The following is a 19591-nucleotide window of genomic DNA, read 5'->3' as shown; positions in this document are numbered from 1 at the left end:
TGAAATCTAAACATGATATTCTCCAACTACTTTCTCATTTATAAAATGAGGAAACTGTACTAAATGATAGCAAAGCTTCCTTCTGCCTCAGGCCTCTGAACATACGCTTTTTAGAGAATGAAGAGTGGGAGTGCGAATAATAATTTTAAGTGTGAATGAATCTCCTCTCCTGACTTGCTTCTTCTATTGTTTTCTCAGGCAAAGAGACTTTAAGAACAGTTATTTTGTAAGGAAACACAAGGACCGTAAGTTTTGTCCATGTAAATGCAGAGTCAATCTGAGATTGGACACTTTTGGAGAAGGCCTGGATTATTTTTATCACTCTTGCTTTGGCTGGTTCCTGAACCTGCTCTTTCCCTGCCATCAGCTCTACCCCCACTCTAGTATGGAAGCTCTTTTCAACTGGGTCGGTGGGTTTTAGATTTCTACTTTGGGAAGAGAAGAGGAAGAGAGAGAAGTGAAACTTCTGGAGTTGCATTGTTAAAGGAAACTTGTTCTTTCAGACATTTCTCTGCCAGATTTTTACTCCAAGTTCCCCTTTTGTGAGGTAGGAGGGGTTTTTTTTCCCAATAGTCAAATTTTAAAAAAATATCTGAGACAAAGTACAAACCCCACTACCTGAGTGCCTTGCATAACAGACACATTTCTTCACTTAGATGAGTCCCATTCCCCCATCTACACAGCAGCTCCAACCCCTAGCAATGTCTCTAGGGTAACTTGGAAAGAAACTAAAGTTAGGCTTTTGAAAAACAGTAAATCTTAAAATCAAATGATCACCTCAGAATGCAAATATATGGTTTAGAAATAGATCTAGATACAAATAAATTCTCCAAAATGGACTACTGATAAAAATAGCACAATATTGAAAATCACCTGAGTGTCATGTGCTATCAATATGAAGATCCATACTGAATCATCAATACAAAGATTCAGTGACCATTTGAAAGAATATTGTAGGTGTATATTTATTGATGTGAAAAGATCTTCAGGACAGAAGTGAGGAAAATGGTCTTCATGATTGAATGTGATGACCTAGACACAAAAGATAGTGCATGATCTCAGCCTACTTTGTAAGAAGAAACATATATACAATAGACAAGCCTGCAATATTAAAAATGTTAACACTGGTCTCCTCTGGGAAGAACAGATTGTTTTAGGTTCTTTTTTCCTTTATTGCTCTATAGTTTTTAATTTTCTGTACAAATTAACTTATATTCTTGTATTATGGCAAAAGTTTAAAAAGAAAGAAAACCAAAATCAAAAAAGCAAGTGAGCACTAGAGATGTATGTCTTAATCTCGCATGTCCAAACCTAACAGTAGAAAAATCCAAGTAAATCACCAAACTTTCTTCCTGCCTCAGTTTGTTTATATCTGAAGTACGAAGAGCTGCCTTCCTCTGGAATTTTTGTGGTGAGTCAAAACATCCTCCCATAAACAATTAGTAATTAAATTCAACATGCTTACCATGAGCCCGGAAATTCTGACGGGGGACTCAAACGTTGGAAAAATTTTAGTTTCAGGTAATAGCTAATAAGCTTAGTAATTAACGTCTGTAAAAAGCTATTGTTTCAGGAACAGAAGGTATGACCCACCCTGACCCCAGGGGACCATAGACAGTCCCACCTTTGTGCCTCAGGGGGACTGCAAGCAATGAAGATGGTATCTGAGCCATTATACTTGAGGGTGAGATGCCCACCGCCCAGGACACAGATAAAGACCATTGCCCAGGGCACAGATGAAAGAATGTTGCCGCTTTTGTCTGATTAACTTTTCCCCTGAATTCCAAACCCCTTACCTACACTTTTCTTCTCCTTATAAAAAGGGTCAGTTTAAAATGGAATTGAAGTCTGTTAGAATACAAACCCTGCCCCCTGACTCAGATCTCCGACCATCTGGATAAAGCGCCCACAAAGTTCAATCCCTGTCTCTGCTTATTGGGTCTGGTAGGTAACAGGCAGCATGAACACCGGCTTTTCTGGTTTCAATTCCACTCTTAGGGATTTACCCAGGAGAAATGAAAGTGTGTCACACGCAGACTTGTACATAAATGTCCATAGCATCATGGGCAGTAGACAAAAACAGAATGTTGACACAACAAAACACTAGGCGGCCATGAGAAAAACTACCAATACATCAACAACATCGACGAAATCTCAAAAACATGACACAAGGTGAAAAATCTAGACACAAAACATTATGTACTATAATATTCCATTTAAAAGAAGCAAAATCATAGTGGCAGAAAGCAGACCAAAAAAGAAAAAGTAAAGAAAAGAAAAGAGAAAAGAAAGCAGATCAGTTGTCAGTCAGGCGAGCCTGGCAGGGAGGGCACAGGCTGCCTATGGGAGATGCACAGGGAGGTGCCAGAGCGACGGAAATGTCTGTCCCGGGTAGAACGTGACGGTGGTTACAGAACTGTGCACACTTGCCAATATGATGTACACTTAAAATGGGTGAATTGTTTGTGTAAATTGTACCTCAGGAGAGCTGTTTTTAGAAGCACACAACTTAAAACACACACATGTACATCCAACAAAGTATGTGAAAAATATTGTAAAATGTAAAGCTCTACAGAATATAAGGAATTTTTCTTAAGTGCATTTCTTTTAACACTAAACTAAACACAAAGAAGCACCCTTGGCACGTGTTCAGCTAATGGCAATTTCCCTTTGCTAAATGGGGGAGAGGGTGTAAGCAAAGAGAAAGGAGAATAAATGTTATCTGTTCCTTTGATTTCTTTTAGCTGCACTACATTTTACCTAACAGTCCAGGAGAAAATACATATCCTCTAAATTATTTTAATACCGTTCTGTGCTGAATACTTAGTTGGAAAGCGGAGAGACAAAAGTAAAGGAGAAAAAACTTGCTCAGCTTCAGCCTCCACGCTTGCCTTTGGAAACCTTGCAACACTGACATTGGAAATTAAACATCTGGAAAACCTCCACGTTCACCTTCTGACACCCTGGAGAACCTGAGTCTGAGGGCTGTTAATTGCTTGTTTGAGGGTGCATGCCAATAAGCGGAAGAGCCAGGCTCTCCCCTCTGATTAGAGCTTGGACAGGATTAGGGCCTGCCTCAAAGAGAAGGTACCTGCAGAGTAAGTATACAGTCAGAAGCAACGAGGTGGGGAGGGGTCTGGGAGAGGAAGGCCTTTGGAAATAAGAAGTGGGAAAGGTGGGGTGGCCACGCAAGAAGAAGGAACCCAAAAGGGCAAAGGCAAGGTGCCAGCAGCCAGGTTCTCCTTTCCCGTCTGTGGCCTGGCTGGCCTCTGGAGCTCCTTACCACGGGCCCAGGGGAGGTGCACCCATGTGACCGTCCGGACCGTGCCAAAGGTGACTGCTGCTGTGTCTCAGTCACGGGGCAGAGCATGTGTGTGCGAGAGGCTCCCTGGATCTCTGGGTTGAAAAGGAGCAGCCAACAACTCTGCTCGTTAAACTGCAGGGCAGTCCGTTGGTTTCTGATTTCTCCTGTCGTCCCCCTTTCCGGTTTCTGGGCTCCTCATGTGCGAAGGCTGTGAAGGTGGGCAGGTGTCGCTTGGCTCCGCCCTGCCTTGTCTCTTTAAGAAGGTCGTCTGATGGAGTTGAGGAACCTGTGGGAAGCCCCGGCAGCCTGTACCTACTTAATGCCATCTTATTTCTGGGGAAGCTTTCATAAGACAACTTCTGTTGGTTTTAGATTAATATGATTGCAAAGCAATGCATGATCAGTATGTATCTCTCTTTATTTCATCAAATGAAAAACAGGAGAATTAGTTTATGTTCCAACATTCATCAATACTGTGATATAGACCCTGCCGGTCATAATCACACATGACACACCTATGTTTGTGACCAGCTTTTAAAATTTACTGCACCATGAACAGGTTTTAGGCTCTCAAATTTTAATTTAAACTCTCTTCTACTGCACAATTCATGGATATGTCATGATTTATTTAAACAAGTCCCCTTTATTAGGTGGTTAGGCCTTCCCCCAATTATTTACTGTTTGAAAAGAGCACTTTAATAACACCACTTATGAAGTTGTTGTTTTTTTTTACAAAAATATTCAGTTTGGATCTAATCAAAACTTTTAGCTCTTTTAATTTATAGGAAATGATACAATCTGAAAAGTCCACAATATGGGACACTTTAAGAACAAAGATCTAGCTTTTCAACAAGTCAATGGCATGAAAGAAAGGGAGGAGGTACAGTTCTAAATTAGAAGAAACTTAAAAGACATAACAACCAAATGCAATCTACTGGTTTTGTTTGGATAGTGATTGGATGAACTAATTATAAACAGACAATTGGAGAGGTGGCAAATCAGAAAAATTCAAATATGTACCAGTAGTAAAGAGTTATGACTAATTTTGTTAGGTGCGATAATGGTGATTACATACAAATTTTATTTTACATTTCACAATTTCATTTTAGTGCATAGCCATCACTTTAAGAAGTATTCTTGTCCATAAAAACATCTAGGACTATAAACAAAGAAATAGAGTTTATGAAAATGACCCAAATGGGAATCATGAAATTGAAAAATACAATAAATAAAGTGCCATATTTTGCCATGTATAATATACACTTTTTTGCCCAAGTTTTTCAGGGAAAAATAAAGATATGCATTATACATGGGTAGTACCTAAAATACCTTGTATCTACTCTTGTGCTTTGTAATTATTTATTACATAAAATTTCTTGTACCATAACATGTTCAAAAATAAATACTAAATTCCTTTATAATAGAAAAAACAAGTATCTAAATAAATAATTGAATTAAAAAATTGAAACAAAAGTTTTTTTTCCTGAAAGTTTGGGCCAAAAATGTGGGTGTGCATTATACTTGGCAAAACACCATAACTGAAATAAAAGCTGATGGATGGGCTCCATACTAGAGAGGAGAGGATAGAGGATAGAAGCAGAGAACTTGAGGACAGATTCATAGAATTTATCCAATCTGAGTAACAGACAGAAAATAGACAGGGGGTTGGGGGCGGAAACCACATCTCAGTGACTGGAACGAATATAGCAAAGGAGCAAACATTCACATCATTGGAATTCTAACAGGAGAGGGGAGAGGGAAGAAAGAGTGGAACTGAAATAACAGGAAGAAATCATAACGGAAAACTTCCAGTTGGGCAAAGGCATAAACTTACACTTCACAACTGGATCTGCAGCTCAGGAGAGGGAATGCGACTGTAATAGAGGTTTGGGTCTCCAGTTAACGGAGAGAAGATGGCAAGAAAGAGGCAAACAGCGGAGCGAGTCGTGGGAGACAGGAGTGCTTAGGGAGACAGAACAAGAGGATCCAGCCACAAATGCGAGGGATGGGAAAACACCAGGACAAAGCCACCACTTCCTGAGAGCAAAGGGGAGGAGAGAGTTGTAAGGCAGGTGCTTTGGTCAGAGGAGTCAAATGCCACGAAAAGGTCCAGTGTGATAAAGATTGAGAAATGGCCACTGTGCTTACACGGAACTTTATCTGACAGCTTCGTTGGACGGGTGGAGCCAGGAGCCAGACTGCATTGGTTTACGGAGCAAATGGGAGGCAGGGAAATAGATATTTGCAACAGAAAAGTTTGACTGAGAAGTACAGGAAAGAAAAAGGGGAGTTTCCAGAGATTCTTACAGGATCCAGTGACCCTTTGAGACAGGGGTTTTGTTTGTCATGCTCACAAAGCAGAGGGTAAGGTTCCAACAGAAAGCAGAAGCTGCAGATACAGATGAGAATAGACTGTGCACGTATCAAGATACTGTAGACAGTTCTCAAAGTCATGCTCCTTGTTCAAAGCCCAGATGCCCTCAGTCCGAGCTTTTCTTTCCTATGATTGGATCCCATAAAAACATCCTTTCTCCCATTATCCCTAAATCACCTATGTTCCTCTGTCAATCATTACAAGCCCTTTCCCTACTCTTAGTTATTTTTTATTCTGGTGCAATATACAGACAATAAAGTTTACCACTTTAGAGTGGTTTTTCGTATACCAATCAAGCTGTACAACCATCAGCACTATTTCCTTTTAGAATGTTTTCATTACCCCCTCCAAAAAATCCCCTTATACTCATTGTCAGTCTCTCCTTGTTTTCTCTTCCCAGCCTCTGGCAGCCAACGCTCTGTGCTCTTTCCCTATGTATTTGTCTGGTCATTTTATAGACGGGAATCACATACGACATGGCCTTGTACGTCTGACTTCTTTCCCTCACCATAATTTTTTTGAGGTTCATCTATAATGTAGCACAAATAAGTACTTCATTCCATTTTATGGTTGAGTAATATTCCATTATATGGATATATCACATGTTATTTATTTATTCCTCAGTATGGACATTTGGATTGATGGCTACTTTTTTGCTATTATAAATAATGCTGCTATTAATATTTGTATACAATTTTTTAATGTTATCATTATACCGTCCTGCCTCTTGAGAAACTTTTCTTTTTTTAATTTGTTGATTCTAGCGAGAGAGATAGGAAGGAGGGGGGGAGAGAGAGAGAGAGACATCAACCCATTGCACCACCGATCCATGCATTTACTGGCCTATTTTCGCCTGTGCTCCTACTGAAGATCAAACCCCAAACCTGGGTACACCAGGACAGCACTCCAACCAACTGAGCTCTCCAGCCAGGGCACACATTTTTCTATGCACATATGTTTTCCATTCTCTTGGCTACATCAGTAGGGGTGGAACTGCTGGATCATATGGCAGTGCTATTTTATATTTAACTTTTTGAGAAATAGCTAGAATGTCTTCCAAGGTGGCTAGAACATTCTATACTCACAACTGCACCATTTAAGAGTTCCAATTTTCCACATCCTCACAAACACTTGTTATTTTATGGAATTTTAAAAATTATTTTTATAATTATCCTAATGGGAATGGAATGGTATCTCATTGTGGTTTTGGTTACCATTTTCCTGATTATTAAGGATGTTAACCATCTTTCACGAGCTTATTGGCCACTTGTGTATCCTCTTTAAAGAAATGCCCATTAAAGTCTTTTGCACATTTTAATCAGTTGTCTTTTTGTTGTTGAGTTGTAAGAGTTCTTTATATATTCTGGATGCTAGACTCTTATCCAAAATGTGATCTGTAAATATATTATCCCAGTATGTGGGTTATCTTTTCATTTTCTTGATTGTATCCTTTGACTAACAAAAGTTTTGAATTTTGATAAAGTTTAACATCTATTTTTAGTGTTATAGCTAAGAACCATTGCCTAATCCAAGATGATGAAGATTTACACTTATACTTTTGCCTACTCTTAATCTTAAAAGCAACACTGGCTGGCAAAGATGTGGAGAAAAGGAACTCCAGTACACTGTTGGTTGGGCTGTGAATCAGTACAGCCACTATAGAAAACATTATGGAGGTTCATTAAAAAATTAAAAATAGAACTACCATACAATCTAGCAATTTCACTTTTGGGTATATATTCAAAGGAAACAAAAATGCTACGTAGAAGAGATAGTTGCACCCCAATGTTCAGAGCCCTGTTATTTATAATAGCCAAGACATAGAAACAACCTAAGTGTGCACAGATGGATGAATAGATAAAGATGTGGAATATATATTATTCGGCCATAAAAAAGAATGAAATCCCACTATTTGCAACAACATGGATGGACCCTGATGGCATTATACTAAGTGAAATAAGTCAGACAAAGAAAGATAAATGCTGTATGATCTAACTTATATGTGGAATCTTAAAAAACTCATAAAAAAAAGACAGATCAGATTTGAGGTTACCAGAGATGAGGGATGGGGGTAGGGAAGAATTGGATAAAGTTGTTAAAAAGTAAAAACTTCTAGGTATAAGATAATACTGGGGATTTAATTCAGAACCTAAGGAAGATAGTCAACACTGATGATATATGGTATATTTTAAAGTTGTTAAGGAAGTTAATCCTAAGAGGTCTCATAACATGGAAAACAACAGATTTTTCCTTTCTTCTTTTTTGTATCTATATGAGATGATGAATTATTGTGATTATCATGTCACGATATATATAAGTAGAGTCATTATGGTTTATACCTTAAACTTATACAGTGCTATAAGCAAATAAACCTCAATAAAACTGAAAAACAAAAACTACTTTAAAAATAAAGTTTGTTAATTAATAAAATACATAAAAATCTTAAACCTGTCTGGTGCTACAAGACAGGTTTTTATTGTGTATTTATGGTACACAATAAAGATTTGTTAAATCTGAATGGAAGGCAACTTAGAGGTAGAAATATCAATGTAAGTTTTCTTTCTTATAAAAATGTGAATTGATAGAGGGGAACGCAATTTGATTTTTAAAAATCTACAAGAAAACTACAGTTAATACCACACTTGTGACCAACTAAATGCTTTCCCGCTAATATCAGGAACAAGGCCAGGATATCCCCCTCCTCATTTCTTTTCAACATCATGCTGGAAATTCTAGCTAATGCAACATACCGAAAAAGTAAATAAAAAGTGTACAAAAGGGGAACAAAGAAATAAAATTCTGTTTGCATATGACATGATTTCTATGAAGAAAATCTCAAAGAGTGGACAAAAAAAAAATTCTGGAACTAATAGTCAATTACAGCAAGGTTGCAAGATACAAAATTAATATCCAAAGTCTACTACTATCTTTTATACTTGCAACAAAAAAATGAGAACTTTAAATAAAAAAATATAAAACCATTTACATTAGCACCTATAAGTAAACTATGTAGATATAAATCTATAAAATATGTTTAAGATATATATGAGGAGAGCTACAAAAATTCTCATGAAAGAAATCAAAGAATTAAATGAATGGAAAGATAGTCCATTGTTCATGAATTGGAAGACTCACTATTGTTAAGATGTCATTTCTTCCCAACTTGACCTATAGACTCTATGAAATCCCAATTATAATCCCAGCAAGTTATTTTGTGGATAGTGACAAACTGATTCTAAAGGGTATATGGAGTGGCAAAAGACCCAGAATGGTCAACACAGTATTGAAGAACAAAGTCTGAAAACTGACACTATTCAACTCCAAGATTTATTATAAAGTTACAATAATCAAGATAGTGTGCTATCAGCCAGAGAATAGAAAAATAAATCAGTGGAAGAGAATAAAGAACCAAAAAAGAAACCCATACAAATAGAATTAACTGCTCTTTGGTAAAAGGACAAAGCTAATTTTATGGAGAAAAGATTGGGTTTTTCTTTTTTTTGAGATAAGGGACTGAATATCCACATGCAAAAAACAAACAAAAAAATTAAAAAAACAAAAACCTAGATGTAGAGCTTATACCTTTCACAAAAATTACCTCAGAATGAATCATAGCCCTTAATGTTGAACACCAAACTATAAAACTCCTAGAAGATGACACAGAAGAATATCTAGATGTCCTTGGGTATGGCAATGACTTTTAAGATATAACACCAAAGACATGATCCATTAAAAAAAGCGGTAAGTTGGGCTCCATTAAAATGTAAAACTTCTGCTCTGTGAGAGACACTGTCAAGAAAATGAGACAATAAGCCACAGATTGGAAAAAATATTTGCAAAAGACATATCTGATAGAGGACTGTGAAGCAAAATATACAAAAACCTCTTAAAAGTCAACAATAAGAAAATGAATACCTGATTAAAAAATGGTCAAAAGATCTGAACAGACACACCATCAAAGAAGATAATACAGATGACAAACAAGCATATGAAAACATAGTCAACATGTTATTAGGAAGTTAAATGCAAATTTTTAAAAATGAGATACTGTTACATATATAGTAGGATGGTTAAAATCCAACACCAAATGTGAACACAGATGTGAAGCAATAGGAACTAATTCATTGCTGATGGCATACAAAATGGTACAGTCACTTTGAGAGACAACAGTTTAGTAGTTTCCCACAAAACTAAACATACTCTTGTCATACAATTTATCAGTCACACTTCTCAACCTACACACGAATGCTTATAGCAGCTTTATTCATAATGGCCAAAACTTGGAAGCAGCCAAAATGCCCTTCAATAGGTCAATGAATAAACAAATTATGATATACCCAAATAATTAAATATCATTCCACAACAAAAAGAGATGTGTTATAAAGCCATGAAAAGAGAGAAAATGTAAATTCATATTGCTAAGTGTTAGAAGTCAATATGAAAAGACTACACATGTGCTGTATGAGTCCAACAACATGACATACTGGAAAGGGTAAAACTATGAAAACAGTAAAAAGGTTAGTGGTTGTCACAGACCTTGGGGAAGAGGGATGCATTTCCCTCTTCCTCCAAACCTGTGGATCATAAGGGGGATAAAAAGATGATGGTTCGTCAACCGTATCAAATGTTCCTCACTTAGGAAAGAGGTTAATGGTGAGGATACTGAGTGCTTTGGGGAGAAGAAGGTAGCTACATGGGAACTTTCTGTACTTTCTACTCAGTTTCGCAGTGAACCTAAATCTCCTCTGAAAAATGAAGTCTAACAATGAAATACTACTAAGCCATAAAAAAGAAGATAACGTTACCCTTAACAGAATGGACGGACCTGAGAAGTATTATGCTAAGTGAAATAAGCCAGTCAGAGAAAGGCAAGTACCATATGATTTCACTCATATGTGGAATCTAATGAACAAACCAAACTAATATGCAAAATAGAGACAGACTCGTAGACAGAGAGCAGGGTGGGGCTGGGGGAGGCCCAAGCCAGAAACCAAAGGAGCTTGTGGGCATGGCCAACGGTGTGGTGACTGTGGAGGGGAGGAGGGTGGATGGAGGTGGGAGACGGTATAAAGGGGATAAATGGTAATGGGAAAAAATACAATGGAGAAATAAACTATTTAAAACCTGCACTCCATGGAGAAATGTCTGAATCAGTCCTCAAGCATTTTTTAGGCTCAAGCAGGTTCAGCATTTGCAGACAGAGCAAAGCCCGTCTTAGCAATCAACAGTGCAGAACAAAGAAGGTTACCTTAGAGCAAATCCTCAGGGGCCGAAGGGACTTTCCTCTTTGCCTATTTATACAACTTGTTGAAGAAAACATTTAGTTCTTAGGAAGCCTAGGGACAGTCAGCTGGCATCTGGGCCAGCTTCCTGAGAAGATTTCAAAAGTGTGGCAGGGGACATCTTCTTATTCCCATGGCTGCCACCAATAGAATCCTTCCCTGTGTCTGTCATGGGAGCCAGACGCAGGAAAGCTCTGCTGCCACACAGCACCACATCTCCTTTGTCGTTTACTTGTCCCAGCACATTGTTGATATTTTTCTGTTTTAGTTTGTATCTTCTCTGCTTTTCCAGAGTGCCTGCCGCACAAAACAAGAAAACATTCTGTCACCTTCTCTGACCATCTTCTGGGTTAGTGGTTCTCCACCTTGCCTACACATTGGTATCACCCAGGGAGATTGAGAAAATAATGCTATCTCACCTGCTGAAATTCTGATTCAGTTTGTCTGGGCATCCATAATTAGTCAAGCTTCCCAGGTGATTCTAAGGTATAGCCAAGGTTGCAATGAATGAATGGGTCTCAGAGGGTCTTTGAGATGCACAGACTCCAGCCAGTCATATGAAGAGTGTTGTTTCTACATCATAAAAGAGTTTACTTCTCTCTCCCCTACCCAAACCTCAGCACACAAGAAGGTTCTAGGAAACATTCTTCAATTTTCACAGAAAGGTATTGAGCACCTACTGTGTGTAAACTGAGTGCTGAGAAACTGCAGCCTCTTCCCTCAAAGACTCAGTATACAAGGCGTCATCGACCTACACATCTCTACTACAGAGGACTAAGTTACAGCGTCACTAGAGAGTCACTATCTGTGCTTGCAGCTTGGACAGACTCCATTTGACACCCCTCTGCCCTGGTTCAGGGGCTGAGTCAGCCAGAAAAGGGGGCACAGGGTCTCTGTAATTTACCCAAATGTGCTGCACGTGCTAGATTAGGGCCCTGGCCTTGCGCAGAATGACATGAGGTAGACACAACCGCATACCTGGCATATCTGTCAAGTGACTGAAAGGGCTACACAGAGGTGCTCATAAGAGGAGATGAATTCTGGCTGGGGGATGAGGCCGGCACGACTGGACAGGTGACATTGGGCTGAGCCTTGAGGGGTGACATGCCCAGAGAATATACAAGAGACAAGCATCCCCACAAAAAGCGTTGATCTATGGAGCGGAGCGTGGGCATCTGAGGCATTTATCCCCAGCGGCGCGTGTCTCTCCACTCCTCCAAGCTGCAAGGCTGGGTTCAGCTGTTGCCTAGCCCGGTGGATCTAACTCTGATACCCTGCCTGTCCTTCCCAGGACTTCTCTACCAAAGCCCTCACACAGCCTTGTGAAAAGCCTCTCACCGCCAGAAAGTACCCCACTCCCACCGTCCTTCCCCACGACACCCTCTTCTGGCACCCCAACCAAACTGGCCTTTTCTATGTAAACTTAGGACAACTCCCTGAAGCATGTTAACAAATGTTAGTATAATAAGCAGGTATAACCCTTAATATGTAAAGGTTTCTAAGAGTGGGACTCTCCTCAAACCGATGTGTCACAGCCCTTTGCAGCCAGCACCCATGGGACGGTGCCCATGTCTCCAGCCTCATCTTTTTTCTACCCTCATCACTCACTTTGCTGCAGCCACACTGGCTTTTTTTTTTTTTTAAGATTTTATTTATTTATTTTAAGAGATAGGGAAGAGAGAGTGAAGAGAAACATCAATGTGAGAGAAACATCAAAGCGAAAGAGAAACACCGATCAGCTGTACCCAGGCATGTGCCCTGACCAGGTATCAAACCGGCAAACTTTCACTTTGCAGGAAGATGCACAACCAACTGAGCCATGAAGATCAGGGGCCTTTTTGGTTTGGAAAACATCTTACTCACTCCCTCTTAATGCACAAGCTCCTTCCTGCCCCAAGGCCTGTGCATTCGGTGGATTCCCCCAAGGGACTGCCTTGTTCGGTTTCACCTCAAATGTCACCTCTTTCTCAGAGGCAGACCCTGACCAACCCTGCACCTTTCCTCACACTCCCACCCACAACCCTCCCCCGCTCTCCCCCGGGCATCCTGTGTCACCGTGACTTTCAGCCAGGGGTGATATGGCCTCTCAGAAGACATTCGTGGTTGTCACAACTGGAGGACAACAACTGTCCCCTGGCTGGGAGAGGTCAGGGATGCTGCTAAACACCCTCCCGTGCACCGACAGCCCCCACAACAAACAGTTATCTGGCTCCAAATGCCACAGCTGAGAAACTGCCTCTGTCACCGAATCCTCATTCTCTGCCGCAGTCATTGGTACCGGCGCGGATGGGTTGGGGGCGGGGCCCCCTGCGAACCTGGAGCTCCTCGAGAACTGAAGTCCAAGGTGGTTCTCGGCCCCGGCCCCAGCCCCGGCCCCGGCCCCAGCCCCAGCCCCTAGGCAGTGCCAGGCACACTTCTCTCCAACCGTGCCCCGCCTGCCCGTGTCCTGGGATCCACGGGACGCTGACGACGCGGGCGAGCTCAGTGGGCCAGCCTGAGAAAAGAGGCCTGTTTTCAAAATGAAAACAGAAAGCACGTTTAATGGTGCTTGTTCATACAGCAAAAATAAGAGACCATTGCACTTTCTTGTAGTCACAAAATTATCATCATCACCATCAGTGAGAGATTGGTTCTGCGACTTCTTAAAGAAGTGCAAAAATTTCCTATGTTTAAAATATGGTTTAATTACACCCATGTACTAGTGTCCCAAGACAGATTTTAGAAAATGAAATATCAACAATTTCAAAGGATCAAAAACAAAACTATATACAAAATTCTATAAGATCGATATATTTACAGGAAAAAAAATGAAATATTAATGAAATACCTCTCTTTCTTTCTTTTAACCTATTCTTCTCCTGTTATTGACCATTATTTTTTAGTTTTAAATCATAGCCAAATTAATTTTTTTAAAAGTATTATTTTTTTTAATAAAAGAGGTACTATACAGCAAGAAACCTATGAATGTAACACTATTGGAGTTATTTACTAAGCACTAATACTAGAGCTACTATTACTAAAAACTCAACAACAAAAAAAATGCCTTTGTATTTCTGTAATGGTTTTCACATTTCAGACCTCTCACAAGTAACATATCATTATCATTACAATTGCCACTATGCTCGGAAGTAGGTGTGGAAATAATTATCTCTAAAATAGATGTAAAACGAAGGCATAAAGAACAACTTGCCCTAATGTCATCCAGTGTCACTGGCAAGAGTTAGGATGGAACTCAAGTCCTACTTCTAGTTCCGTGTACCACCCGCTGCCCCCACCCCCCACACAGGATCCCACAGGTGCCACCGGGCATGCCAGTAGCTATTATTGTGCTCATGAGTTTCAAACGAGTATGGAAATGCTGGCATAAACAGAGCTTGCCAGAACCCAGAGCCTTTAACGTGCCCTCACTAAGGTCATGGAGAAGAGAACTGCACCATAACTCAAAGCCACGCAAGTCACAAAGCGGGTAACAAGCGTGAGCTGCAGGGACAAGGACTGGGGGCGAGAGGGTGGTGTGTCACTAAAAGGTCCTGACGGCATAGGAATGCAGTCCAGCATCACCAAGTCTTTCCAGAGAAGCTACATATCTGGGCTTTAATCTGAAATCTCCATATTCACCCGTGTTGTCTTCAATATAAAAGAAAAACACTGGAACTAATCAAGATGGCAGAGGAGTGAGTGGAAGTCACACTGACCATCTCCCAGGACCAATCTGGAATTACAACTAAATTGTGGAGAAATCACCTGGAACAAACTACTGAATAATAGCAAGAGAGGAGCCTTATAACTTCAGACAGAGAACAATCAGCTTTAGCACAACCTAACTGGTAGCGCAGTAGAGACTAGAGAAGGTGGGTAGGGCACTCATGAGCAGCAGCACCAGACGGATATTGAAATGGCCAGTGGGATCCCCCTGAGAAGAGCAGGGTCTAAACCATAAATGGGGATCTCCAACCTACAGCAACAGGGCCCAAAAAGTACACAGATAACAGCTAGCTGCGAAAAGCTGCAGGGTTGCTCTCTGCCAGACAGGCAGCTGGAGATGCAAAGATCTGTTTAAAGGGCCAATGCATACATTTTTATTTGCAACCACTTACCCTGGTCTCTGGCAAAGGCAGGGGGCAGAGTGGGCTAGAAACACCTGGGGAGAATCTGGGGAAGGAGGCTTTGGGGAGCGAACTGAGAGAGTAATCGATGGGATCCTAATGCTGACTCATCCCCTATATGGCAGCAGCCATCTTGCTCAGGAAGACCACTCGCCTGAGCGGCAACAGTGTAAGATGACACAATAGCCCTACCTCCAGGAGGGACTTGGCCCAGGCCTGGTGGTGCTAAAGATTGACTTCTGAGTACAGAGTGGCAGCCACAGATAGTAGATCCCTAGCTAAAGGGGGCACAGAGTGGTCTAGATACACTTGCGGAGAGTCTTGAGATGGAGCCTTTAGGGAGAGAAGAGAAGCTGGTGGGATCCTGGTGCTGACTCCTCCCCCATATGGCAGCAGCTGTCTGGCTCAGGCAGACCACTTCCCTGAGCTGCAGCAGAGAGGACCCAATAAGCCTACCCCAAGGAGGGACTCCACCCCACCTTGTGGTGTCTAAGCCAGCCTGCTGAGTGCAGAGTAATTAGGTTACCAGCTGAAGGAGACAGCCACAGACAGTAGATTCCTGGAAGTCTCGAACTGACTGCCTAAGGTCAGACAGGGTCAACATACGACATCATCAGCGGCAGATCCAGAAAGAAAAAACAGCGGTCTCCTACTATAGAAGTTCACACCTCAAAGTCAGGAAATTAAGACAGATCAATTTAAGAAGTGGAAGCAAAAAAAAAAAAAAAAAAAGAGTCTTGCAAATAATAGGAAGACAAAGAAACACCACCCCCTCTCCCAGTCAAAGGGAAAGGAGGAATCCCCAGAAAGAGAATTAAATGAGATAGAGGCAAGTAAACTATCAGATATTGAGTTCAAAGAAATGGTTCTAAGGAAGCTCAATGAGCTTAGTAAGCTAGAGAGAATTACAAAAAGGTACAGGGAAACTACGAGGAACTTACTGCAAACCATATCAGCATGAAAAAGGACATAGAAACTATCAATAAGAAACAAGAGGAAATGAAGAATACAATTTCTGAATTGAAGAACACAGGAGGGAATTAAGCGCAGGGTAGATGAAGCAGAGGATCAGATCAGCAAGCCGGAGGATAAGGTAGAGAAAAGCTCCCAGAAAGAGCAAGAAAATGAAAAAAGACTCAAAAAGAATGAAGAGGCATTTAGGGAAATGCAGGACAATCTTAAACGTAATAATAACCGTATACTAGGGATACCAGGAGGAGAAGAGGAGCAAGGGATAGAGCACCTGTTTGAAAAAGTAATGATGGAAAACTTCCCTAATTTGAGGAGAAAGTCACACAAGTCCAGGATGCACAGAGGGTCCCATTCAAGAGGAACCCAATGAGGTCATTCCAAGACACATCATAATTAAAATGGCAAATATCAAAGACAAACAGAGAATCCTAAAGGAAGCAAGGGAGAAAGAGGTAGTAACATATAAGGGAGCCCCAATACAGCTAGACTCTGACTTCTCAACAGAAACCCTGCAAGCCAGAAGGGAATGGCAAGAAATATTCCAAGTCATGAAAAGCAAAGGCCTGCAACCAAGACTGCTCTATCCAGCAAGGATCTCAATTAAAATGAAAGGCAAAATAAGGAGTTTCCCTGACAAAAGAAGGCTGAAAGAATATATCTCCACCAAACCAGCATTGCAAATTATGCTGAAGGGACTGCTTTAAGAAGTTGAAGAAAAGGAGTCTATGAATACCGTTCCTTTCAGTCATCAATATTTGATATTACCAATATTTTTTAATACTTATTAATCTTGTTGTGACAATGATGTTATTTTGTTACTTTATTATTTGTTGAAACTAAATCTGTTTTTGTATATTTCTATTATTTTTAAAAAGCTTTAGATGACTTTTTGGTATTCTTTATTGATTTTTTCATTAAATGTTTGTAGAATTTTCTCCCTAAAAAAACCCCAAAAACTATTAACCCTTTTTTATATGTTACAAATACTTTCCTATTCTATTACTTGTCCTTTAACATTTTTTAATATGTATATTACTATATAGTCTTAAGTATTTAATATATGTGCATATTGTCAATATTTTACTTCATAGCTTCTGGATTTGAATATAATACTTTGGGGTAAGAAAAGTATTATTTTGTATTTTCTCCTAAAACTCCTTAGATTCTACATATTGCTTTTTAACTCACCTGAATATTTCTTGTATAATGTGTGAAATACGGCTCTATATTTGTTTTATTTCAAGTAATAGTGGTCCATGCACTTTATTTGTTCGATAAACCTTATTTTCTGCATTGATCTGAAATATCAATTCAATCATATATTACATTGTTAGACATATATATATATGTTTGTTTCTAGAATACTCATTTTATTTCATTGATCTACTTGATCATGTGCTGGTGTCATGTTTTAATTGCTGAAACTTTATAATAGATTTAAATTTTTAATATTTTATAATGAATTTTGACATTTAAAAAATAAAGATAAAATTAATCTGCATTTAAAAAATAAATGAAAGAAGGAGCTCCTGCCTTTTGCTACAACATGGATGGAACTAGAGGATATTATGCTCAGTAAAATAAGCCAGTGAGTGAAAGACAAATACATATGATCTCATTTATAAGTGGAATCTATTCAACAAAATAAATTAATGAACAAAATAAACCACAGGCATGGAAACATGGAGCAGATTGAAAGTGACCAGAGGGGATGGGGAAGGAGGACAATGGTGGAAAGAAGGGACTAAACAAAGAACATGTATGAATGACCCATGGACGTGGACAACAGAGTGGGAACTGACCGTGGGAGCAGGGGGGAGGGGTGGGATGGGTGAGGGAGGGTAAAGGGGAAAGATTGAGAAACTGTAATAGAATAAACATGGTTTAAAAATTTAAAAAAATTCAAAAGGGGGAAAAAATAAAAAACACTGTAGCTTGAAAAAGACTTTTTGAGACCAGATTAGTCTGGCCCAATTTGGGAAATCTGATAGACAATGCTTAATCTTATTTACCCATACAACCTTTATTGAGGCTCTTGCTATTAATCTTCTAGAATTCTGCAGAGTTGTGTCAAAAAATGTTGCCTTCAAATACAAGCACCCTGCCCTCCAGGACCACTCTGGTGTGAGCAGCACTGAAGTCCAGGCGTGAATTATTTCAGGATTAACTCAAACTGAAATTCATCCCCAGCCTTGTGAACTATTAATGTAGAAATGTTTCTGGTGGCTAAAAAAAATCCTTACTTTTTGCTTGTTTAAGTCTCTAAGCAAAATAAAAAATTTAATTCAGTTTTGAAAGAAGAGCATTGCAATTGATTTGATATGACAAAAACCGTCATCCTTCCAAAATAATTTTAATAATCAAAGTTGTTAGGGACAATTTAGAATTTCAGATGAAACTAGTAACACCCTCAAACCACTCTACTATGCTTTTCTAAGGCAGCAAGCCTTCTTCCCCAATCCCTCTCTTTCTTTTTTCCTTTTTTAAAAAAATCTCTGCCCTGCATCATTCCTGAAATTAATTCAGATTCCCTAACAGTGGTCTTCGTAAGTGCTGGGATGTAATGGCCCAGGTGTAGCAGAAATAGTGTATATGTGTTAAATCAGGTGTCAACTGACCTTCTCCCCTGATCTCCTCGATCCTCTTACCGCCCGAGCTTCTGACTACTAGAAACACCATCCTGGTCCCAGGGAAAGCACTTAAAACTTTATATATTCAGAACCATGAAAAAAAGAGCTAAGGTGAAATCACACTGAATTTATTTCCCCATGAAAGAAATAAAAACCTATGCACCTTCATGATACATGATTTGAAACCCTTGGGTGGCTTAAATATAACATTTGGCATAAACAAAATAAAAAACAAGAGATAATTAGGGAATGCTTCCAAGTGAAATCATTTAAGTACCAAGTCAGATTTGTTGATTTCAAGTCCTATGTGACCAAGGTAGCAGTTCTTTTCCTGTCTACACAGTGAAAATTCTTGCTAGACACAGGATTCAGAAGGTCTAAAGTATTCACTTCATTTTTGGGAGAGAGCTCTGCTATAGTCAGAAAGACCTAGCCAGTTTTCACATAAAAAATTAGGACCTATAACCACTAAGGTTGACTACACACAGATGAACTAGAGACACTCTAACCAACTCACAGACAGGTTAGAATGCCATGAAAAATTGACAGAAAAATTGTCCTGGAGCTTAAAAGGATTCTGATATGGTGAGATCTGGTTATTGTCTTCTGCAGACAAGGGTATAAAGCCTTGGACGGCCGCTGAGTCTTAATGCTCGTTGTAAAGATTGTTCTCGAAGTGGACATTCTCGTCTCCTTGGTAGTGCACTGCAGTTTCATTTTGAGAAGGTCCAGTCAGAAGCTCTATAGACGAAGGCTTGCTACAAACAGAATAACATGAGTAAGTGAAAAGCAGACCATGTCTAAATAGTGAGCAGCACATTTATTTGCAATGCCAAGGCCCTATTCACACAACCTATTACATGAGTAGAGGTTTCCAGAGTTGTGAATATTAACTTGTGGGAAAGTTTGTTTAATAACCAGGA

General features: G+C 39.7%; 1 protein-coding gene across 1 annotated transcript in view; it reads right to left on the bottom strand.

Annotated features, from left to right (window-relative positions):
• Positions 1–19314: 19314 nt before the first annotated feature.
• LOC129066760 (hepatitis A virus cellular receptor 1 homolog) overlaps positions 19315–19591 on the bottom strand; it is a 36633-nt gene continuing 36356 nt past the window's right edge. Inside the window, 1 exon segment of the mRNA XM_054568594.1 lies at positions 19315–19426. Within this exon segment, the coding sequence (XP_054424569.1) occupies positions 19315–19426 (112 nt within the window).

This window comes from Pteronotus mesoamericanus, unplaced genomic scaffold (genome assembly GCF_021234165.1).
Source record: "Pteronotus mesoamericanus isolate MK-2021 breed Mesoamerican mustached bat unplaced genomic scaffold, CSHL_Meso_final contig_2, whole genome shotgun sequence".
In the NCBI taxonomy this organism is placed as follows: Eukaryota; Metazoa; Chordata; class Mammalia; order Chiroptera; family Mormoopidae; genus Pteronotus; species Pteronotus mesoamericanus.
This window is presented reverse-complemented; position numbering and strand designations above follow the sequence as displayed.